The 25,998-nt window shown below is 38.5% G+C and overlaps 1 protein-coding gene and 2 pseudogenes across 1 annotated transcript in view; 2 read left to right on the top strand and 1 right to left on the bottom strand.

The window, feature by feature from the left end:
- The window catches only part of LOC112921515 (solute carrier family 25 member 3 pseudogene), a 33,756-nt pseudogene extending 23,148 nt beyond the window's left edge, over positions 1–10,608 (bottom strand).
- On the top strand, positions 1,104–1,172 carry LOC140598029 (U4 spliceosomal RNA; annotated as a pseudogene).
- The window catches only part of KIF5B (kinesin family member 5B), a 44,946-nt gene continuing 29,495 nt past the window's right edge, over positions 10,548–25,998 (top strand). The window contains exons 1-2 of the mRNA XM_026000894.2: positions 10,548–11,189; positions 17,719–17,806. Coding sequence (XP_025856679.1) covers positions 11,064–11,189; positions 17,719–17,806 — 214 coding nt within the window. The 5' untranslated portion in view covers positions 10,548–11,063. The remainder of the gene's footprint in view (positions 11,190–17,718; positions 17,807–25,998) is intronic.

The following is a 25,998-nucleotide window of genomic DNA, read 5'->3' as shown; positions in this document are numbered from 1 at the left end:
AATCTTCCAAAAAGAACAAAAACCAGAGATGGCAAATAAGAAAGACAAGAGAAGTATAGATAAAAGGAAACTAAAAGCTGCTTGGAAGAAAAATGCAGATTACATACAGAAGATCAGGACCAGAAGGAAGCAGACTTCTCAACAACAACAAAAGTAAGAAGACAGTTTAAAAAAAAAAAGCTGTACAAGATAAACAATGTAATTATAATGCACAATTTAGCTAAGCTATGAATAAAAATTACTTAGAATGTAAACAGTGGGGGTATCTGGTAGTCAGTTAAGTGACTGACTCTTGATTTCAGCTCAGTTCATGATCTTGGGGTCATGGGATGGAGACCCAGGTTGCACTCCATGCTTAGTGTGGAGTCTGCTTCATATTCTCTCCCTCTGCCCCTTCTCTCTCTCTCTCTCTCTCTCTCTCTCTCTCTCAAAATAAATAAATTAAATCTTCTAAAAAGTAAAAGAATGTAACTGTATGCTAATTAACTAAAACTGGTGATGGAAATATATTGGGAAGGTAAGGGAAGAAATTATGTGTATTGATTCAGATAAGGGGCAGTAAAAAGAGTTAAAATTTCATTTAATAAGAATAATAAATCAAAAAGCAGTAATAAAAGAATGCTATTTAGGACATGGAGGTAAATACCAGAAAAACTGCTATGAGAGTTAAACTGATCACTCTGAAGAACAGAAATGAGGATTGGAGTGGGTGGAGCAAGAAACTTCTGTTTTTTATTGTTGTAATTTTACTTTTAAACTATGGGCATGTGGGGCAGCCCAGGTGGCTCAGCGGTTTAGTGCCGCCTCTGGCCCAGGGTGTGATCCTGGAGACCAGAGATCGAGTCCCACATCAGACTCCCTGCATGCAGCCTGCTTCTCCCTCTGCTTGTGTCTCTGCCTCTCTCTCTCTCTGTCTTTCATGAATAAATAAATAAAATCTTAAAAAACATAAAATAAACTATGGGCATGTGTTGTTTTGATCAAAACATTTTTAAAATATGTTCTAAAGAATTAAGATATGGCATCAAATAGAATGCAGGATTTTTCTGTCTGATTTTTGAAAAAAATTTATTCTGAAAAAACAATTGTAGAAGGTGGCACTTAGCTTTGCACAATGGCAGTATTGTAGCCAATGAGGTTTATCTGAGGTGCGATTATTGCTAATTGCAGAAGGTGGCACTTGGAGAAGGATGAATAGGATTTGGGTAGGCATAAGGTAGAGAAATTCAGAGTGAAATTGCAGGACTTTGAAATTAGCAAAATATAAGAGGCAGTGAAAAGGCCAGTTGCCAGGAGTCAAAAAAGTAAGATATTGAACAGTGTGAAAATCCTATTTAAATAAGTGAAGTCAGATGATAGAAGGCTTTGGACACTTCTAAGCAGAATAATTTGAACTTGATTAAGTAAGAAAAAAGAGAGTTGCTATAGGTTCTTAAATAATGAAATGATGTAATAAAAGCAAGGTTTTAGGAAATTTAATGTGAAAATTATTGTATGTGAAATAGTGGACATGGGAAGAAATTGTCTAGTCTCTTTTACCATTGTATCCTTGGCATGTATCTCAGTGTCTACCTCAAAGTACAAGTTCAATCCATAGTTACTGAATGATCCAATGGGAAAGAGCTGGGCACTGTCACGGTCATCCAGGCATGCAGGAGTAAAGCCTGAGAGTAAAAAAACATAATAGAAATGGAAAGGAACAAGTGTCTCTTGTGCACATTTTCCCCCTTTTTTCAGAGAGAGAGTGTGCATGCGTGTGTGAGCATGCACACACGAGCTAGAGAGAGAGGCAGGGGCAGAGGGAGAGAGAGAGAGAGAGAGAATCTCAAGCAGGCTTCTCACCCAGCATAGGCTGATGGGGGGGCTCGATGTCACCACCCTGAAATCATGACCTGAGTGGAAATCAAGAGTCAGACACTTAACTGACTGAACCACCCAGGTGCCCCCTGCCCCCCCCCCCGCCCCCTGTTGTGCACATTAAAAAAAAAAAGAAATACAAAGAAATACTATAATTTCCCATTCTAAATGTCCATTTAAAAAGTCATTCACATTAAATAAAAAACAAGTTTTCCTATAGTAATAGTGCTATAAACAATGGTTATATTCTTAGGCCCCCTCCAACTATAATTAATCTAAAATATAGTCTAATCTAAGTATATATATATTATGCAAAAGTAATATTTTATAGAATCTTTTTCAGAAGATAAATTTTAAGTTCCAAGTTGTGAATTATTATGCCAGTTGTCTATTTTCTATGTAACAAAATTTTCAAAATTGAGTAATTATTTTTATGACATCTCATGATTTTATGGGAGGAATATGGGCAGGCTGGATGATTCTTATGTTCCAAGGATGTCAATTGAGATTAGTCACTGATATTTATCTGCTGGATGTGCTGGTCAGGACAGTTCAAGGTGGCCTCCCTTACAAGTCTGGTTGGAAGAGTGGGATCAGCTAGGACTATTGGTTAGAGTGCCTACATAAATATGGCCTGTCTAACATGGTGTTCTCAGGATAGTTGGTCTTTTTTTATGTGGTGGTTCAGACCTCTCTGAAAGAGATATAAGTGGAAGTTACATGACTTCTTCTCACCTAGTCTCAGATAGCATGCAGTGTGTCTACAGTTCTGTCACATTATATGGTTATAAGTAAATCAAAGGGCCAGCTATCAAGAAGAGAGGCCTAAATCCAGTTATGCATGGTTTACTGGAGGACCTGTTTTGTGGTTATCTTCCACAATGGAGATTAAGTCTTCTAAATCTGTGCTTACTTAATTCCCAGTCTTCTCTAACTATTCCAAAAAACACAAGAGGAAGGAAAACTTCCAAATTCATTCTATGAACCCAGTATCACCCTGATGATAAAGACGCCAGTAAAGACACCACAAGAAAAGAACTACAGGCCAATATCTCTCATGAATATAGATGGAAAAATCCTCAATAAAATACTAGCAAATTGAATCCAACAATACATTAAAAAATCATACACCACGATCAAGTGGGATTTATTCCCGGGATGCAAGATGGTTCAATATTCCCAAAACAATCAATGTGATACACCACATCAATACAAGAGAGGATAAAAGCCATATGATCACTTCAATGGATGCAGAAAAATCATTTAACAAAGTTCAACATCCATCTTGATAAAAACCCTCTGCAAAGTAGGTCTAGAGGGAACATACTTCAGCATAATAAAGGCTTTAAATGAAAAATCCATAGCAAACACCAAACTCAAACATCAAACTGAGAATTTCCCCTAAAGCCAGGAACAAGAAAGGATACCCACTCTAACCACTTTTTTAAAAAAATATATTTGTTCACTTTAGAAAGAGAGAGAGAGAACATGTGACACATGTGGGGTTGGGTAGGGACAGAAGGAAAGGAAGTGGGAGAGAATCTCAAGCAGATTCCCTGATGAGCATGGAGCCCGACATCAGGCTTGGTCCCATGACCCTGAGGTGATGTCCTAAGCTGAAATCAAGAGTTGGAAGCTCAGCCAACCGAGCCACTAAGGCACTCCTCTCACTACTTTTATTCAACATAGTACTGGAAGTCCTAGCCACAACAATCACACACCAAAAAGAAATAAAAGGCATCTAAAATTGGTAAGGAAGAATCAAGCTCTCAATATTGGCAGATGACATAATACTATATAAAAAACCTGGAAGACTCTACCAAAAAACTACTAGAACTGATAAATGAATTCAGTAAAGTCACGGGATACAAAACCAATGTACAGAAGAAATCTGTTGCATTCCTGGGCACCTGCCTGGTCAGTTGGAAGAGCATGTGACTCTTGGTCTTGGGGTTGTTAAAGCCCCATGCTGGATGTAGAGATTACTTGAAAATAAAATCTTCAAAAAAAATCTTTTTGGCATTACATCAAAATAGAAAGTTTCTGCACAGTGAAGGAATCAATAAACAAAACTAAAAGGGAACTTACTGAATTGAAGAAGATATTCGTAAATGGCATAGCTGATATAGGGTTAGTATCCAAAATATTTTTTAGATTTTATTTATTTATTCATTAGAGATATAGAAAGAGAGAGAGAGAGAGAGAGGCAGAGACACAGGCAGAGGGAGAAGCAGGCTCCATGAAGGGAGCCTGATATGGGACTCGATCCCGGTCTCCAGGGTCACACCCTGGGCTGAAGGCGGCGCCAAACCACTGAGCCACCTGGGCTGCCCCAAAATATTTTTTTTTAAGATTTTATTTATTTGATGGAGAGAGAGAGAAAGAGAGAGAGCAAGCATGAGCAGGGAGAGGGAGAAGTAGACTCCCTGATGAGCAGAGAGCCCAATGTGGGGCTCCATCTCAGGACCCTGAAATCATGACCTGAGGTGAATGTAGATGCTTAACCGACTGAGCCACCCAGGTCCCCCAGTATCCAAAATATTTAAAGAACTTATACAACTCAACACCCAAAAAGCAAACAATCGAATTAAAAAATGGGTCAAGGGACGCTGAGGTGGCTGAGTGGTTGAGCATCTGCCTTTGGCTCAGGTTGTGATCCCAGGGTCCTGGGATCGAGCCCTGCCTTGGGTTCCCCGCAGGGAACCTGCTCCCCCTTCTGCTTGTGTCTCTGCCTCTATGTGTCTCTCATGAATAAATAAATAATTTTTTTTAAAAAATTAAAAATGGGCAAAAAACAAGAACAGACATTTCTTCAAAGAAGACATATAGATGGCCAACAGACACATGAAAAGATGTTCAACATCACTCATCATCAGGGAAATGCCAATCAAAACTACAATGAGATGTCACCTCATACCTGTCAGGATGGCTAAAACAAATATGTAAGAAATAACAAGTGTTGGGGAGGATCTGGAGAAAAAGGAACCCTCATGCTCTGTTGGTGGGAATGCAAACTGGTATAGCCACTGTGGAAAACAGGAGGTTTGTCAAAAAGTTAAAAGTAGAAGTATCCTGTGACCCAGTAATTGTACTACTGAGTATTTACCTCCAAAATATGGAAACACTAATCCTTTTTTTGAAAAAAAGATTTATTCATTCATTTATTTTAGAGAAAGAGTGTAAGGGCACGCATGCTCACGTCCACATCAGTAGTGGGGGGATCATGGGAGGGCAGAAGGAGAAGAGAGAGAGTCTTAAGCAGACTCCACCCTGAGCTTGGAGCCTGACCTAGGGTGATCTCATGATCCTGAGATCATGATCTGAGCTGAAACCAAGAGGTGGATGCCGCCCAGGTGCCCCAAAAACACTAATTCAAAGGGATATCCCCTATGTTTACTCCAGCATTATTTACTATAGCCAAACTATGGAAGCCCAGTGTCCACAGATAGATGACTGGATAAGGAAGATGTGAGATATATATGGAATATTATTCAGCCATAAAAAAGAATAAAATCTTGCTATTTTTAACAACATGGACAGAGTTAAGAGACTATTATGCTAAGTGAAATAAGTCAGACAAAGACAAGTACCATATGATTTCACTCATATGTGGAATTTAAGAAACAAAAGAGCAAAGGGAGAAAAAAATGAGAGAGACAAACCAAGAAAAAGACTCTTAATTATAGAGAACAAACTGATGGCTATCAGAGGAGGGGATCGAGGGTGGGGGAATAGGGAATTAGGGGATGAGGATTAAAGAGTACATTTAATATGATTTTTTAAAAAAGAATGTCTCTGTCTCCATTGTGCCAAGATTGGGGTTTTTCTTTTTTTAAAACTTAAGCATTAGTAAACAAAAAAATTAAATCTCAATAAATAATCTGTATCAGTACAAGTACCACTGACATTTTCATAAAAAAGAAGTTGGACTAATGAGTCTCAAACTATACACTCAAGGAAACCTTCTTCATTGCTAATGTTGAATAATGGCAATCTTTCCTATATTTGGAAGAAAAACTGGGATTAACCATTTTTTTGGTAATCAATCTTTTGTTTCACTATGAAAATAATTCTTTTTTTAAAAATAATTCTTAAAGCCTGCTTGATATCACTATTCCTAATGTGACAGAATTTTTAGAAATACTTTGTTTTTCACATAGCATTTTTCTCCTTCCTGGTCCTGTGCAGGCCTTTACCTTCCCTTGCCCAGAAAAAAAGTATATATGTCAGATCTGAAAGCAGAAGGTTCTTGCAGACACTTCCTTTTCTGGATTTTGTTTTCATAAAGTCTGAGTTTCCAGAATCTGCTGTGCAGAAGGAAGGAAGAGGCAAGAGTTGCAACTGAAGTGCCTTGAATAGCAGATGTTTCCAGAACTTAATTCCTTGGCCCTTCTGTCAACCTCCTTTCCGTCACCATACCCATGAAATCTCCTGAGTCACCTTTTTGGAATGTCTACTCCATGGAGAAGAATTTGAAAATCACTGCTCCAGACCAATCATTCCCCAGATCTTCTGAGGAAAAACACATGGGAACAGTGGAGTGGAAGTTGAGGAATGCCAGATAGAGACTACCATATTTTTCTTCTTCATATATAGAGGATAAATAGTGGAGTTATAGGTGATTGGGACTTTTTAAATCTGGGAGTATGGAAGAATGCTGATACTGGTAATCAGCAGAGGGCTAAGACTGGAGGGCTGCGGACCGGATGGCCCACCTGCCTCAACCTCCTTCTTTGAGTGACAGTTATTCTATTGTTCACTGAAAACTTTGTTCTCTAAAATTATAGACTGTAAGAATCACTGTTTGAAACTATATAAGTAGAAATAAAACATCCTACTCTTGCCTGGCAGATCTAAGACATAGAGAAGCAGCCTTGATTGACTTCCAAGCCAGGTGCAGAGCTTTGGGACACGGGTTTCTGAAGACACCATTCCACATCTATCTTAACTTTGTAGTTCCCAAGGAAACAGGACCTTAGGTCCACTTGTAATCTAGACCTGATGTCAAAGATCTGCTTTCTTTGGAGCCTATTGAAGCACAACTTCATTAAAACATTACCCCAATTCGAAATACATCGCAATATAAGCAGCCATCTAAAAACTGAAAAGAACTCAAATGCAAAAGCTCACCTTACACATAAAGGAGCTAGAGAAAAAACAGCAGCAGAAGAAGAGAGTTAATAAAGATCTGAGCAGAATTCAACGAAATCTAGACCAGAAGAACTGCGGAACAGATCAACAAAACCAGGAGTTGGTTCTTTGAAAGAATTAATAAGATAGATAAACTATTAGCCAGCCTTATTCAAAAGAAGAGAGAGAAGACTCAAATTAATAAAATCATGAATGAGAAAGGAGAGATCACTACCAACACCAAGGAAATACAAACGATTTTAAAAACATATTATGAACAGCTATACGCCAATAAATTAGGCAATCTAGAAGAAATGGATGCATTTCTGGAAAGCCACAAACTACCAAAACTGGAACAGGAAGAAATAGAAAACCTGAACAGGCCAATAACCAGGGAGGAAATTGAAGCAGTCATCACAAACCCCCCAAGACACAAAAGTCCAGGGCCAGATGGCTTCCCTGGGGAATTCTATCAAATGTTTAAAGAAGAAACCATACCTATTCTGCTAGAGCTGTTTGGAAAGATAGACAGAGATGGAGTACTTCCAAATTCGTCCTATGAGGCCAGCATCACCTTAATTCCAAAATCAGACAAACACCCCACCAAAAAGGAGAATTACAGACCAATATCCCTGATGAACATGGATGCAAAAATTCTCAACAAGATATTAGCCAATAGGATCCAAGAGTACATTAAGAAAATTATTGACCATGACCAAGTAGGATTTATTCCCAGGACACAAGGCTGTTTCAACACCAGTAAAACAATCAATGTGATTCATCATATCAGCAAAAGAAAAACCAAGAATCATATGATCCTCTCAATAGATGCAGAGAAAGCATTGGACAAAATCAGCATCCATTCCTGATCAAAACTCTTCAGAGTGTAGGGATAGAGGGAACATTCCTCAACATCTTAAAGCCATCTATGAAAAGCCCACAGCAAATATCATTCTCAATGGGGAAGCACTGGAAGCCTTTCCCCTAAGATCAGGAACAAGACAGGGATGTCCACTCTCACCACTGCTATTCAACATAGTTCTGGAAGTCCTCGCCTCAGCAATCAGACAACAAAAAGACATTAAAGGCATTCAAATTGGCAAAGAAGTCAAACTCTCCCTCTTCACCGATGACATGATACTCTACATAGAAAACCCAAAAGCCTCCACCCCAAGATTGCTAGAACTCATACAGCAATTTGGCAGTGTGGCAGGATACAAAATCAATGCCCAGAAGTCAGGGGCATTTCTATACACTAACAATGAGACTGAAGAAAGAGAAATTAAGGAGCCAATCCCATTTACAATTGCACCCAAAAGTATAAGATACCTAGGAATAAACCTAACCAAAGAGGTAAAGGATCTATACCCCAAAAACTATAGAACACTTCTGAAAGAAATTGAGGAAGACACGAAGAGATGGAAAAATATTCCATGCTCATGGATTGGCAGAATTAATATTGTGAAAATGTCAATGTTACCCAGGGCAATTTACACGTTTAATGCAATCCCTATCAAAATACCATGGACTTTCTTCAGAGAGTTAGAACAAATTATTTTAAGATTTGTGTGGAATCAGAAATGACCCCGAATATCCAGGGGAATTTTAAAAAAGAAAACCATAGCTGGAGGCATCACGATGCCAGATTTCAGGTTGTACTACAAAGCTCTGGTCATCAGGACAGTGTGGTACTGGCACAAAAACAGACACATAGATCAATGGAACAGAATAGAGAACCCAGAAGTGGACCCTCAACTTTATGGTCAACTAATATTCAACAAAAGAGGAAAGACTATCCACTGGAAGAAAGACAGTCTCTTCAATAAATGGTGCTGGGAAAATTGGACAGCCACATGCAAAAGAATGAAACTAGACCACTCTCTTGCACCATACACCAAGATAAACTCAAAATGGATGAAAGATCTAAATGTGAGACAAGATTCCATCAAAATCCTAGAGGAGAACACAGGCAACACCCTTTTTGAACTCAGCCACAGTAACTTCTTGCAAGATACATCCACGAAGGCAAAAGAAACAAAAGCAAAAATGAACTATTGGGACTTCATCAAGATAAGAAGCTTTTGCACAGCAAAGGATACAGTCAACAAAACTAAAAGACAACCTACAGAATGGGAGAGGATATTTGCAAATGACGTATCAGATAAAGGGCTAGTTTCCAAGATCTATAAAGAACTTATTAAACTCAACACCAAAGAAACAAACAATCCAATCATGAAATGGGCAAAAGACATGAAGAGAAATCTCACAGAGGAAGACATAGACATGGCCAACACGCACATGAGAAAATGCTCTGCATCACTTGCCATCAGGGAAATACAAATCAAAACCACAATGAGATACCACCTCCCACCAGTGAGAATGGGGAACATTAACAAGGCAGGAAACCACAAATGTTGGAGAGGATGCGGAGAAAAGGGAACCCTCTTACACTGTTGGTGGGAATGTGAACTGGTGCAGCCACTCTGGAAAACTGTGTGGAGGTTTCTCAAAGAGTTAAAAATAGACCTGCCCTACGACCCAGCAATTGCACTGCTGGGGATTTACCCCAAAGATACAGATGTAGTGAAATGGCAGGACACCTGCACCCCGATGTTTGTAGCAGCAATGTCCACAATAGCCAAACTGTGGAAGGAGCCTTGGTGTCCACCGAAAAATGAATGGATAAAGAAGCTGTGATATATATGATATATATATATATATATATATATATATATATATATATATATATCCACACAATGGAATATTGCTCAGCCATTAGAAACGACGAATACCCACCATTTGCTTCAACGTGGATGGAACTGGAGGGTATTATGCTGAGCGAAGTAACTCAATTGGAGGACAATCATTATATGGTTTCACTAATATGGGGAATATAAAATATAGTGAAAGGGATTAAAGGGGAAACGAGAGAAAATGGGAAAAATTTGAGAGGATGACAAAACATGAGACTCCTAACTCTGGGAAACAAACAAGGGGTGGTGGAAGGGGAGGTGGGGGGGTGACCAGCACTGAGGGGGGCACTTGGCGGGATGAGCACTGGGTGTTATACTATGTGTTGGCAAATTGAACTCCAATAAAAAATATATATATATATACAAAACAAACGCAGACACTCAAGCACTGAGCCACCCATGCGCTCAATCTTCTTCATTCCTTAACAGAAAGTTCCTTTATCTTTCTTGATCCCCTTCCCACGCACTCGGAATGACAGCTTCGACCGCAGAGCCATGCCTCGCCCTGGGTTCAAATCTTCCCTTCTCTGGCAAAGCGCCCTAAAAACTAGGGACCAATTTTATCTGCAGACCAAACACTTCCTTATTAGGAATACAGCACTGCATTTAGGTTGACTACAACATAAGGTAGTTCTCACAAATCCCGTGCGCCCTGTAGAAAGGAAAGCCAAGCGCGTGTGCTCTGGCTCCGAGACACCGCGCAGCCGGTGGAGCCTAAGTCACGTCCGTACGGAGCCGCGGGTAAAACTCGGGTCGGCGGCTCAGGGCGGAGAGCGGCGGCAAGGCGGCTGCGCGGCAGACGGGCGCGGATTGGTCGGCACCGGCCCCGACCGTCGCGCGTGCGCCCTGCTCCTCGCGCACCGCCCATCCCGCCGCCCGGTCGCCGGTCTACGGCCTCAGGAGTGGTCGGGCGGCTGCCGGCGAGCCGGCGAGTGCACTACCGGGCGGGCGAACGGCGTGCCCGGCCTGCCTTCTCCGAGGAAGGAGGGAGCGATTTCCCCGTGCTCTAGACTCCCTTCGAGCCACAGCAGCGGGCCCAAGCCGAGAGGGAGAAGCCGAGGAGCCGCCGACTCTCCCCGCCGCGCCGCCGCCGCCGCCGCCGCCATAGCTGCCATGATGGATCGGAAGTGAGCCTCCGGGCGACGGCTACCGGCGCCGGTGCTCCCAGTCCGGGCTCCCCGGCAGCTGCCGCCGGGCGAAGCACGACGCGGAGACCCCGGTCTCTCTCGGCCTCCGCGACCCTTCCCGTCAGCGCGGGCCCGCTCCCTTCCAGACTGAGCGGCGGGGAGTGGCTCCCGGCCTCCCGCCCCGGCAGTGAGGAAGATGGCGGACCCGGCCGAGTGCAACATCAAAGTGATGTGTCGCTTCAGACCGCTCAACGAGTCTGAGGTCAACCGCGGCGATAAGTACATCGCCAAGTTTCAGGGCGAAGACACGGTCATGATCGCGGTGAGTGCCCCCGGCCCGCCCCTCCGTCCAGCTCCTCTGGGCCTGGCAGGACGCGGGGTGCGAAGAGTGGGTGGCGGGGTGTAACATGCAGAGCGGACGGGGGTATCCGCAGCCCGCCCCCCGGCAGCATTTGCCGGCTCAGAGGGCGGTGGGGAGGGAGGTGCTCCTGGATCGCCCCCACCCCGGCCCCAAGTGCCGGGAGAAGGGAGGCTCCCGGTCCCCGTCTGGACACTCCCCCACCTGGGGCGCTGCAGGAACCGTCCGGGGAGTGAGTGGAGTGCACGTTTGCCTGTGTTTGCGTGTGTGCGCGGTTACTGTTGCTGTTGCTTTGGACTACCTCCAAGTTTACTATTTGTAACACGTGCAAGATGGGAGTTCAGCTAGGAATGCTGAGCTTTGATGATCGGCAAAATCTCTCTGTGTAAATCTCTGTGTGTAAAGATACTTAGTTGTATGGAAATGAAAGATCAGCTGCTTATGGACTGTATTTGCCTCTCGGGAGGAGGAAAATTATCAAACAAATACAAATATGCATGTATATCCTGAGTTCACCCACCTGCCCTTTGAGCGATGAATGAACGTTCTATGAAGTACTACAAGCGGCGAATCGAGGACTGTTAAAAGACCTGAGTTTTCTTGTGAAATGGGAGTGAGCAGTTTTGTTCAGGTTCCTAGCAGATCTAGCCAACTCAGATTGGGTCAAGTAAGTGCCCAGAATTATAATCTCTTAGTGGGTCTTACGGGGTAACAGTATAGCGAAGACGGTTAACTTATTGTGTGTGTATCAAAGTACCATAAACCAGGCTTTTAAAAAAATAAAATTTAATCAGTAAACTGGATTTCTTGTTTAGTATTCGATCCCTAGTTCTATCCTGAAGAGAAATTGATTTTGATAATCTCGAGGATGGAGAAATAGTGTCCTTTGGAGTATAAAACATAACCAGAGCTGGCTGATTGTTGTCAGGGAAATCCAGATGTATGGTTTATTTTTTATTTTTATTGGTTTTTTTTTTTTTTTGAGGTTTGATATCTGGTATTGAAAGGTCTCTGAAAATATTTTGCATTCCTAGTTCAAGATAAAATGGGTTGTAGGACACTGCCTACAGAATACTGAATTGTGACTAAAAATTAAATGTATATTTCTTGGTAATGCCATTGTGGCAGAGCTTTTTTCCACATGGCTATTCTGGTACAAAATCTAAATGTTAATTTTTTTTTTCTCCCATGGCATTCCATATTTAGCATATTGTTTGCACAGTTTGGAAATAGGACAAAGAAGGTCACAGGAGAAGGGACTTTGATAATTAAAAGCATTGATCTATAAGACAAGACTGAAGTTCTTTAAAAGTTTTTATGTGACAGTTTGCAAAGTTCAGCTTTAGAAAAATGAATGTTACAGCTCTTTGTTGCTGGGTAGGCTTTTGGCAACAAGTCATTAAATTGCATACGAACAACTGCCAGCTACTGTGTGAAGACTGTGGGGCTGGTTTTTTGTTAACAAGTTCTTGGGAGAAACTATAAATGACATGTTAACACTAAGAAGCACAGAAGTAGTCACCTTTTCCTTTAGAATGCTCTCTGACGTGGAATCAGGAAGCTTGCAAGGGCTGGGTTAGTTGACAAACTGGATACTAGTTTCTCATAGAATTTTTGTGATTATTGAGCTATGGCAGTAATTGACACAAAACAATTTTCCTTTAAGACTTGTATTAAGAATGTATTATTTTTTGCAGATTTGCGTGGGTGTTCAAACAAATCTATAAGTATTATTCAAGATTCATTTGTTGGAATGATAAGATTTAGGATTCACAAACTATGTTGAGAAAGCAACTTTCTGCCCAAATGCGACATATGAGGAGTTAAAAGAAAAAAATTAATTACCACAGGAAGCACACTTGTATACTAGGTTATTTCCTTTGGATAAAGTTCTTAAAAGTTCCTTATTTAAGTTTCTTAACAATGTAAATAAATTTAAATGATAATAGAAATAAAGGATAGGTGATTGAATTGTGAATCATTAATACACACTTGGCCTTTAGGTAAACTGGTAAGCATTTTTATAGTCTTTTTTTTCTTTTTTAAGTTTAAGCAGAAACACAACGAAGTCACATGGCCCTAAAGGGGCCATGTTTAGTTCATATTTTCAAGAACTGGTCTTTTGATATACAAAGTCATTGATTACTCTGAGGTCTCAATTTTTTTAATGAATTTTTTTAAGGCTGTTTGAAAATTTATAAGGGATAGCTGGGAGAATGAAATTTGAAAATCTTTAGGTAAAGTCATGTCTTGGTTTGTTTTGTTCATTTTACTAAATCCTGATTCAAAATCAACAGTTTTAAGAAGGAATTGCTGCAATGCGGCATTTAAAACTAAATTATTTTAAACATGTTTTTAAAACACTTGTACACGATCTTCTGGTTAAATTAAAGGACAGCTATTTTAGCTTATAATGTTACTGAATAAGAGATATAATCTGTGCTCCTATAGAAAATAATTTTTAAGGATTCTTATTTTCATCTAAGTTCAGTTTCCAGTATTTTGTCCAAGCTTTTTTTCCTGTTATGTCAGTGGTTTTAATATAATATGATCCCGTGGCCGGCAAATCTTGTAATCCTATAGTGTTTCTCTGTGTGTACAGCCTTTTATAAAGATTTTTTGGGTAATGAAATGCTTGTTGAAGAGGTATAAATATCATATATTGAATGAAATAAATGGATTACTAAAGGAAAACCTTGACTTGATAAAGATAGAATTTGCTTTAAAAAAAATAATTTATCCACAGGAGGACAAGAGAAACACCTTATGTAGTTGAAATAAGCCTGCTGAAAACTCCAGAAAAAAAATCAATAGAAAAAAATTACTTTTTTGCATCGTAAAAGTGAAACATGCCTTTTTGTATTGCTAAGTGTCTTAACTAATCATCCTTCCTTATATGGTATACTGTAGAAGTTGTCAGAACCCAAAACAGGCTGTTGTAGTTAATTGAAATTGGAGGAAAGTAAAATCTAATTAAATCATCTTGTCCAGTTCCTTGCCTACAGCTCAATACAATTTCTCTTTTCAAATGAATTATGATACAGTGTTTGATCCTGATTACCTTAAGAGTGAAAATTAAAAGAAGAAGCGAGGGTGCCTGGGTGGTTGTTTTTGGTTCAGGTCATGATCTCATGGGTCCGGAGAGTGAGCCCTGCCTCAGGCTCAGTGGGAAGTCTGCTTGAAGATTCTCTCCCTCTGACCCTTGCCCGCCCAGGTGAGCACCTTGCACACAAGCACGTGGGTGCTCTCTCTCTCTCTCTCTCTCTCAAATATTTTAAAAAGAGAGAAGCAGCAGCTCTCCTATCTGTACAATTGTGGAATGTTAGCTAACAATCATAGTCAAACTAAGGAAAATCTGATGTGATCTAATGATCATTGTATTCAGTATTCCAGAGAAAGATATATTCCTGCTAAGAGAGTGTCCTTTATAACCAGATTTGGTGTTTGGTCCAGTCTCTGCAGATATAAACAGGAACCATTTCACTTAAGAAATCTAATGGATGAATTGCCTGGCTGGCTCAGTCAATGGAATGGATCCTGGGACTCGGGAACTTAGGGTTGTGAATTCCAGCCCTACATTGGGTACAGAGATTATTAAAAATAAAATCTTAAAGAAAAATTTAAGTTATAGTTGCAGTTCAAATATAAGCTTATTTGTATTTGGTTTTGTCTCCTTGAAGCCTGAGTCAGATGTGAATGCATCTTATGACTTGGAGTATCTTTGAAGTCTCATAGAAATAAGACTATATAATGTACATTTCAAGGCCAAGAACCAGGTTTTTAAGATAAGGACATCCAGATCATGAATTTTCCTTTGCTTATTTTATTTGGAAGATTTTTAAGTTAAGAGATGGCCCTTCATTGTAGACCATTAGAAGTAGTAGTTACGTTTCACGGGTCTTGTTTTTCATTCCAGGGAGTCATGATCAGTTAGTAACTTCATGGTTAGATCTCTAATTAAAACATTTACCTTACTTAACAGAATTAAAGTTTAGTTTTGGAATTAAAGTAAGATTTTTGTCAACTTGATGCTTAAGTTAATTTTTGATTTAGCAATGATGTAACATCTAAAACAAAATCTCTGAATCCAGCTTATTTTTTAGTTTGCATATTTGCCATAAGGAATGCTATAGTAAACAGCTGCATAAAGTACTTTTTAGGCAGGTTTTACTATTATCCACTGTTTTTGGTATATCTATTTCTAAATGGTTTATAACAAACTTTTTATTGATGACTTAAAAATGGCAGTGACTTCTATAAAGCTCAGTATTGTTCTTTATATTTTTAAATGTTTATTTTAACAAAATTTTATTCTTTTGGAGGGATGCAGTGGTCTTCATAATATTACCTATCTTCTATTGGTTACTTTGTTTCATGCAAGCAAAATTCGCATTAATCATTATTTAATTTTTGCTTTCATAGTACTTTTATACATTTTTTATTAAATGTATATTTTAGCTACTTTCAGTCTGTTCTTGACTCTTTTACCAACTTAGGAGTTCCTTAATGCTAGAGATTGTCTCCATTTCAATTCAGTGAATATTACTTGACCATTTATATTAGATCCTAGCATACAGTTTCTTAGTTTTGTTTCAAGATTCTACCCAGCCTTATTCTCTGTTCTTTGAACCCTACAGTCTGTATAAATTAAATAACATTTTTAAAATTCTTTTTTTTTTTCATTTTTAAAATTCTTTTACTCATTTATAATATCTGATACCTTACAGATAATACATGTTTGCTGGATACATGAAGAGGAAAATTTACTTTGCATGTAGAAAAAATAGTGTGGTTTATCTTTGGCTGGTGATTGTTATTTGATTGTACTTGTGTTTTCAAAGTTGTCACAAATACATCTTGTACAATAAGTAAAAGAATGTCTCTTTTTTAGTTGTACCTGTAAAATTGAATGTTAATGTCTTTGTAGAATCTTAGCAAAAGGACACTTTTATGTATCCCATAGTCAAAGAATAATCAGACATTAAGAAGCCTCCTTTTGGGCAGCCCCGGTGGCCCAGTGGTTTAGTGCTGCCTTCGGCCCAGTGTATGATCCTGGAGACCCAAGACTGAGTCCCACGTCTGGCTCCTTGCATGGAGCATGCTTCTCCCTCTGCCTCTCTCTCTGTGTGTGGGTCTCTCATGAGTAAATAAATAAAATCTTAAAAAAAAAAAAAGATGCCTCCTTTTAATTGATGCTAAAGTAAAGTTATAGTATATTCTTTAGGAATCCTTTCAGCTGCAGAGGGTAGACAATAGTGGTTTAAATAAATAAACAACAAAAAAAACCCTCTTTAGACCCACAGCCACATTTCTGCTCTACTTTGTCATTGGATGTCTTTCAGTTTTGCCTTGACCTCACAGCTCAATGTGACACAATCACTCCCTCCTTGATAATTTTTCCTTGACTTGCATGGACACTGTACACTGATTTTTTTTTTTTTCATTCCATTCCTCTGGTTCATTCTTCAGACTATGTTATTTTTCTAAATGAGTCCTCAGGATCCCTCTGAAAAGGGGACTCACAAGGTCAAAACTTTTCAAAATAACACTAAGATATTATTTATCTTTTCACTATGTTATCATTTGCGTTGAATCTTTGCTCCTTTTACTTTCAACTTATGTTGCTTTCTTGCATCCTGCAGGTTCCTTTCTGTCTTAGGATCTTTAGGTGTCCAATACCTAAGCTACTTCCTGCACTCACCCTTCCATGACTGGTATTGAAGAGACAGGCAGTGAGTTAGGTGCTACTCTTTTTCACTTCCTAAACATCCCTTCTCCAGAGTGGTTCCCTGGCATTCTTCTGCCTTCTCCCAGATGCAGGTTCTTCTCTTATATGCTCCCATGGCACTCTGTCGCATGAGTCAGAATTCTAGTCGTTTAATTATTTGATGTTTGCCCCACTATTACCTTCCACTAAAGCAGGGAGTATGTCTGTCTTGGTCATCATTCTAGCAAGATGTGTATCTAGTATATCATACATTCCATAAATATTTGTTAAATGAATGAAATGATTGAAAAATTTGGTGTAAGATGGAAAGCTTAATGAGAATAGTCGAAGGAGCTCTGAACTGATAGGAGATTTGAATTTAAATTTTAATTTTGTCATTAACACCTTTTGTACCTTTCAGGATTCTAGTTTTCTTATCTGCAAGATGATATTATTGAAATTAGAGTCTTAAGTACTTGCCAGAGTAGACACTCATTAAATAAAAATTCATTCAGCAATATTTGAGTGCCTGTTGTAATAGTCCTAGGCCCTGGAAATATAACAAAGACTAAAACAGACATTTTTGATTTTGTGGAGTTTATTCTAGTGGATTTATATTTGGTGATCCCTACGGTCCTTTCCACAAGATTCTATGACATGAAGTAATGCATAGAAGGTACCCTATTTAGAAAGTTAAATATATGATGACATCTTTAAAGGAACTTTCAAGAAGTGTCCATTCACCTTTAATTTCTGTAGTTGAAACCCTTTATTTCTGTTTTTCAGTCCAAGCCTTACGCATTTGACCGAGTGTTCCAGTCAAACACCTCTCAAGAACAAGTGTATAATGACTGTGCAAAGAAGATTGTTAAAGGTAAGGATACTTAACCTGTTGTAGTCTCAACAATAAGTGAAGTTTTGTTTGGGATCTTTGCCATTTGCACTTTTTTTTTTTTTTTTCATTTTAATGCCCCCTCTTTTTAGTTAATTGTAGAAGACAGTTTAAGTAATACAAAGATCAAATCTAATTAGTAAATACATTATTGCTCAGATTCCATGATCTAATTTATATACAGTACCTAGTGAAGGCTATTATAAGAATGTTAGTGTTACATATTTGTTCTTGGAAGATGCAGTTTTATTAGATATTCCCAGGAGAGTTTCTAAAGTTAGCAGTTCTGGAAATACACCAGCATGAGAATGAATACAAAACGGTTAGGCGGGTTTCTAAATAGTAGTAGAAAATAGTAGCAGTCTATCATTCTTCCATTTCCGTTGTTCTTCTCCAAAGACTCCTCTTGTGTTCAACAGTAAAACACTTGAGGAATTTACTAGAGGTTACCAAGGGTGAGAAAAGTGTGTACATTCCAGTTAATACTATTAATTTATATTAACATTTTTCTGGGTTTATATTTTCCAAAACCGTAGAACCCTAGAGCTGAGAGGGTATGAGTGATTTTCTGGACTTCGAGTTACTACAGAAATCCCTTTTGTCAAAAGGATCTTACAGTTAAATAGCAATTACTTTGTGATATAATTTACTCTACCTCTGGTCAGCTCTAATTGTTAAAAAGTACTTCTTAGATTGAGGCAAAAGCCTGTCTTCTTACAGCATTCACTAGGGTAGAGGGGATGGGATTCAGTATAAAGGTGGACAGGTTAGGGTTAAGTAGGAGCATAAACGGTTCATCCAGTAAGTGGAGAAAAGGTAGAGATTTTGAATGCACTAAATCTCTAAGTGTGATGGAAGAAAATGTAGATGTTCTCTTCATACTAATTTTGTTTTGTCTATGATACAGGGTGCAAAGTTACTCCAGCATGAGGATGGGATAGGGGGTTCTAGGAAAAAGAATGAAGTTGTCTGACAGTAGAAGTGAGTAAATTAGGGAAATGTGGCAGTATTGCCTGGCAACATTGCCAAGGATCCATTTTGAGGTTAGCTGCCAGAAGAGTCAAATTTACCTAGTTGGGGTTTTGCTAGGCGGTTACAAAAGAGGGAGAGAAGGGCAAGACAATTGAGGATGGTGTCAAGAGAATGATGGTACAAGTGAACCATAGAATCTAAGGTGAATGAAGGGAAGGAGAGAATATAGGTGGGGGGAGTGGGTTTGAGGGACAGTAAAAAGAAGTAAGATTAGTGTGTTACAGTGTGAGTGGGATCAAAGGTTTGTTGGATTCTGGGTACTAGAAGGAATAATAGGAGGTAGTACATAATTGACATTAGGGAGGCAGTGTCAGTAGTAATGAAAAGGTCTAGAGGTCTGATTATGGAGTTGGCATCTGAAAGAGTAAAGGACAAGATCATGGAGATAGCTGGGTCCAGGAACTGAGAGACCAGAGTATTTTAGTAGGATTGTCTACTACATGGACTTTGCAACCACCAAGAATTACAACATGAGTGGTATTAGTGAGAGACCGTGGACTGGATACTGAAATAGTCATGGAAGGTGATGGAAAATTAACTTGATTCTATAAATGATTGTAACAAAGAGGAACAGGGAATGTCACCTTTGTTTGTAGGCATCAAATAGTTTTCCAAATGGATCTGTTCTAGAACGTAATTATATTCTTTGATTTTGGCATACTTTTTTCATCAGTTCAACCTAAGATTTCACATTAGTTTTTTAAATAATATTAAGGTATTGATTCATGAACTCATCGGCAATTTAAGTGTACAGGTAGGTATTTTTCTCATCTGCTGTAGCCAGCATTAAACCCCATTCCACACTTAAATATTGGAGTTTTTTAATTTGACTATAAGCTTTTAAGTGTGGGTTCCATCTTATTCATTTTAGCTCTTGATTATATTTTGAGTTTTGTTTTTACAGTTATCTTATTAGATATGTATGTTGGCTATCAGTGTATTTGATTACACCTAATATGGTGTCAAGGACTTTGAAATTCTGTTAAACTCTTTATTTATAGACGTTGTTATTTGAAAACTATTACTTCACATCATTTATAAAATGCTTAATGGGGTGGTCCTTAGCCTGGTCTTCTAAAAACTGAATAAGGTTTTTGGCTGTTAATTAAGTCACACGAGGTATTCAGCTGACTTCATATTCTCTTATGCAGTTACCTAGTTTTTAGTTTGTCAACATATGAACAAGGATATGATGGAAAACTTGGATCTTTTTATGAAGTCATGATACACCAGGCTGGTGTTTCCCCTAAGTATTAGTTCAACATATGAACAAGGATATGATGGAAAACTTGGATCTTTTTATGAAGTCATGATACACCAGGCTGGTGTTTCCCCTAAGTATTAGTTGGACCCTATCCAAGCAGGAAATGAGGTTAGTTCAACCATAGCTTTTTGTTTTTTAGTGAAATTTTGGTGACCGAAAATTACCTTATCATTTTTCCTTTTTGAAAGTGAGTATAACATTTACCAAGTTAGTCATTTTTCTATTGTTTTTGTTCTCCATGGCTTTTAAAAATCAGCTGTGGTAGCTGTGAAATTTTTTTTTTTAATTTTTATTTATTTATGATAGTCACACAGAGAGAGAGAGAGAGAGAGAGAGGCAGAGACATAGGCAGAGGGAGAAGCAGGCTCCATGCACCGGGAGCCCAACGTGGGATTCGATCCGGGGTCTCCAGGATCGCGCCCTGGGCCAAAGGCAGGCACTAAACCGCTGCGCCACCCAGGGATCCCAGCTGTGAAATTTTTATCCATGGAATGTGATTCTCTTGTGACTACAAACTTGAGCTCATTTAAAATTGTTATTTTGCTCTTACCCACCTCAATCTTAAAGTCTCTCTTGATAAGGGTATTATGTTCCATTTTGAGGATAATATTATAGAAGGTGGTAATAAAATGATAATAGCTTTGTCTTATATTGTTTATTAACATTTTATTTTCTGGGCAGTGCAAGTCTAGTCAGACATTAGTCTTTTTCTGAATATTTTAAAAGCTCTTTTTAGGGGCTTAGTTTTTGTTTTGGTTAGACTTACTTAATCTGGGCTTTCGTTTTTCTCATACTATTCTAGGGATTTTTATCTCACACATCCTTGGCCATATAGTGGGTTTTCTTTTTCTTTTTCTTTTTTTAAAGATTTTATTTATTTATTTATTTATTTATGAGAGAGAGAGAGAGAGAGAAAAAGAGAGAATATGCATAAGTGGGAGGGAGGGAGGGAGAGAGGGAGGGAGAGAATCTGAAGCAGACTGTGTGTGCTGAGTATAGAGCCTGATGTGAGACCTGATCCCACAACCATGAAATCATCCTGAGCCAAAAACTGGAGTTGGTTGCTTAATTCACTGAACTTCCCAGGCGCCCCATAGGCTCTTAATAATAATCTCACACCTGTCTTTCTCAGAACTCTTTGAAATCTATTGTCCTGAAGTGTTAAGGTCATGTTTCTATTACCTTCTGTTCTGTTTCATTACTGTTTACAGTTTTAAGATGACATCATTCTTTTAGTGAAATTTCCCTTCTCTTCTCAAAACTTAGGTCCCTTAGATTTCGCAGCAAATTCCTGCTTTACTGTTTGGAACTGAATTCTGAATAGCAGTTCTTTTATCTTCAGTGTGGATAAGAACGTGGGCTTTGAGTCAGACAAACCTAGATTGAAACTTAGACCCTGCCACTTTTAGCTGTGTGACTTTTTGGCAAATTACCTAACCTTTCTACATCTGTTTCTTGTTTTGTAAGATAAAGGTGCTATGAAGATTTTAAAAGGTGATTCATGAAAAAGAACTTTCACCCAGGGCCTGGTATAGAGAAGCAAGCACACAACAGTTATCAATTGCTGTTTGTTTCCTCTCTTCTAAGAAAATTAATTTTTCTCTTGATTTAATCAACCATGTTGTGCTTGGGATAATTCATAGCCTATAGTATTTTCACTACAAAATTAGGCTTCAAGTAACTATTACAATGGGAAGTTCTATCAATGTGTCTTTCCAGCTTCTTTGCTAGATTTATAATTTATGTAAGAAAAGTATCACCTGGCTATGACTTACTCCTTTTATCTTTACCCAAATGCTCTCTACCCCTTTGGAGGAGACTAGATATAGTAGGTAATGAGAGTTGTCCTGGAGAAGATTATGAATGTGGAGGAGTTACCATTAAATACATAGATTTAAGGAAAGAGATGAGGTGGGGATAGGTCGTGGGTGCTTGGTGAGATAGGACAGAAAACCAATTAAATACATCACAGGGTATACTTGGGACAGTCACTGGCAAACACATCCAGTGGAAGGCCATAGTTAGAAACTTCTGGTAGGCAACAATTAGCAAAATGATGGGTGAGTTGGTATTTCTTCTGAAACAGATTTGAAGAGCAGGCTGCCAAGGAGGACCTGAAGCAGCTAGTATTCTCTGGGCTCCTCCTGACAGTTGGCTAAAGTACTGTTTCTTTCATTCATTCATTCATTTTTATTTATTTATTTATTCATTCATTCATTCATTCATTCATTCATTCATGAGAGACACAGAAAGAGGCAAAGACATAGGCAGAGGGAGAAGCAGATTCCCTGCAGGGAGCCCAATGTAGGACTCAATCCTGGGACTCCGGGACCACGCCCTGAGCCAAAGGCAGATGCTCAACTGCTGAGCCACCCAGGCAGGCATCCCTGTTTCATAAATTTCTATATGAGTTTTTATATATATATATAAAACTTGATTTTGTACAAAGCTATTTCCCCTTTCTGTAGATCATTAGATAGGTTTTCTTTATTTTTTTATTTTTTATTTTTTTTAGGTTTTCTTTATTTTGAACGAGGCTTACCCACTTGTATTCTCTAGTGAATTCCAAATCTGAGTGATGTCTTTTCACTTCCCTGTATGAAGTAGTTGGCATTTATTCAATACTTGCTATATGCTATGCATCATACCAGGCATTCATAGATTTCCTACCATAGCTTCCTGACCTGAACTGTCTGCCACTATATTAACTTACAATTTTTGCAGATGTGGCTTGCCATGTATTTATTTTAATTTCTGTGTTTCATATAATACAGTGCAGTGGTTAAGAGTACGTCTTTAGAACCAAGACTGTCTGGGTTTGCATCCCAGCTCCATCTTGCCAGCTGTGGAAGTAGAGGCAAATTAATCTCTTTGTTCTTAGTTTCAATGTAGTGGGACTAAAAGTACCTTTCACAGGGTTTTTGTGAGGATTATATATTAGTATATGAAAAATTATTATAGCCTGGCACATTGTATACTCTCATATGTTAGCAATAATAATTCCATATGAGGACTTTTAATTCTTGTAGCCTTCTTCTAAGCCTTCCCCTTTGCCAGTGAGGAACTGAAGTTCAAAGAGATAAGTGACTTTTAGACATACTAAATAATGTTTTTCTTTTTTACAGAGTATGAGAGAAGTGATACTTGTCCATAGTTGTTCTCTGTTTCTCACAAGAACAGCAAATGTATGTTTTATAGAAGGAGGGAGGCTTTAGAAAAATGCTGTGTGTTAGTAATGGTAATAATCATTCAGTAAGCATTTGAGTTCTTACTAAGTGCCAGGCACTGTAAGGAGTTGAGCACAGTCCTGGCCTCAAGGAGTTTAAAAGTTGCTAAAGACGGCATATAAATCTATTGGCAGTTGCAATATGCAGTGATATGTATAATGTTTAAATGTAGATGTTACAAGAACACATAGGATGAGACTCCTCCAAATTTATTTGGGAGTAGTTGTATAGTTGGGTTTGAGAAAAAAAAGTAAAGCCTAAGCTAGTCTTTTTTTTTTTTTTTAATATATTTTATTTTGTTTTTATTTATTTATGATAGTCACAGAGAGAGAGAGAGAGAGAGAGGCAGAGACACAGGCAGAGGGAGAAGCAGGCTCCATGCACCGGGAGCCCGACGTGGGATTCGATCCCGGGTCTCCAGGATCGCGCCCTGGGCCAAAGGCAGGCGCAAAACTGCTGCGCCACCCAGGGATCCCAAGCCTAAGCTAGTCTTAAAGGATGCACAAAGAGTAGGAAGGAGGAGGGATCCCTTCCAGGCAGAGATGGTACATGTGCCTAGACATACCCACACATGAGAAGAGTGTCACAATGTGGGGAACAACATACATTATGGTGTGACTGAAATTGAACCATCTGAAATTGTCAGATTTGATCATTTTGACTGACACAAAACAGCAGTATGAGAGGAAGGGTGGTGGAAGGTAGAGCTGAGAAAAGCAAACAAGAGCCAGGTCGAAAAATGCCAGATTTTTTCTCATTACAGATGTATGCTTTCTAGGATTTTCAAATAGATGAGTGTTGCTTTTGTTTTTTTATTTTTTTATTTTTATTTTATTTTATTTTAAAGATTTTATTTATTTATTCATGAGAGGCACACACAGAGAAGAGAGAGGGAGAGACCCAGGCAGAGGGAGAAGCAGGCTCCATGCATGGAGCCCAATGTGGGACTCAATCCCTGCTCTCCAGGATTACGCCCCGGGCCAAAGGCTGCACTAAACCACTGAGCCACTCGGGCTGCCCCTGCTTTTGTTTTTTTAAATATCCATGCTTAAGATAAAGACATTTCATTGTATATAAATTTTAACTCAGGAATAAAACTAAAAAATGAATCCTAATTAACGATACATATATGGTGAAGTATTTAGGTGAAAGTGTGTTGAAGTCTGCAGTCTACTTTGCAATGCATTAAAACAGATGTATGGATATATACATGATTAAACATTAAAATTACAAAATGTTAAGATAGAATAGTGGTGATGGTTATAGGGTGTTCACTGTAAAATGTATTATCTTTATTTGTATATTTAGATTTGTTGGGGATAAGTCACTATAGAAAGCAGAGGCAGGGCTGGATTTGAAAGTAGGCAAAATTACTTTCCTAATTGATAAAAACGTTTATTAAACTACTTCAGTGATAATGTGGCATGTCTAGAAAACACCTAATCAGTTATTGTTACTATCCCTTGCACCAGGTGCAGAGGATAGATCATAGCAGGTGCTCAGTAAATATTTGAATGTTGTATATTCTGTAATCTCTGTAATCATATGAAATTTTTAAAGTTACGCTTGAAGTCTCCAAAACAAATGTATTGCATATGTTTATTATCCTGAGTCCCCTCATGTTATAATACAGTTTGACATAACCACAAATATTCTGTAATTCCCTATAGACATATGCTACTTAATGTGATCTTGAGAAAGTCATGTGTTAATTCACTTACCAATATTTATAGCTATAGCAAACCTTGGATTTTATCCCTAGGTTTTACTTGACTGATTAAAAGATCTTAAGCAGAAGGTATGATATAGGTATACTCAGAACAATTATATGTAAAAGAAGTGAATTGGAAAAGATCCAGTACTTTTTTCTCAAGATGATTTCTTGTTCAGAAATACTGCAATGCCATCTGTATTTTTGAAGGTGGTGAAGGGGACAGCGGGAAAGATAGAATCTAAAGCCAATGTGGGGCTTGATCTCACCACCCAAGATCATGATCCTGAGCCTAAATCAAGAGGTTGAATCAAGAGCCACCCAGGTGCCTCCAGTGCCATCTGTTTTAAATGTGATTTGAGAGCTCTTAAAACTTAAGTACCTTCTTTTTCCCATTAATAAATGCTTCTGTAGGAAATCTGTTAATATCTAGTACCCAGTGTTGGGATTGTTCTTATTCTTTTTTAAAAATCAATTTAAGAAAAAGAACCAGGATTGTCCTGCTTTTTCATTTACTTAGCTTCTACTATTTCCAATAGAGGCTTCTCTTTTTACTTTGGCTTCCTTTTAGAATAAATAGTAGAAAAAAGATAAATCTTGGAGTATACACAAAGCTAGAAAAAAGATTTATTTTTAATTTCACAGAGAATTTGAGAATCTATTTTTGAGGTACAACTGGGCTTGTTATGCTGAGGACTGTTCCTTGGATTTGTAAGCTTTAACCACCACTTAACCACTAATCACTAGTCCTGTTTATAAAAGTGAATTCATATCTGTATGTAAATTTGCAGAACAATTTTTTCTTTCAGGTCACATAAAGGTTTGGAATACAGGTGTAAAGGCATTTGAGATCTACACTTCCATAAGAGGTTATAAACAATGGAATTTAAAATTTGTGTTTTAATGACCACAGAAAGTAATCTGGGCTGGAGAGAAAATA

This window comes from Vulpes vulpes, chromosome 2 (assembly GCF_048418805.1).
Source record: "Vulpes vulpes isolate BD-2025 chromosome 2, VulVul3, whole genome shotgun sequence".
Taxonomy (NCBI): Eukaryota; Metazoa; Chordata; class Mammalia; order Carnivora; family Canidae; genus Vulpes; species Vulpes vulpes.
This window is presented reverse-complemented; position numbering and strand designations above follow the sequence as displayed.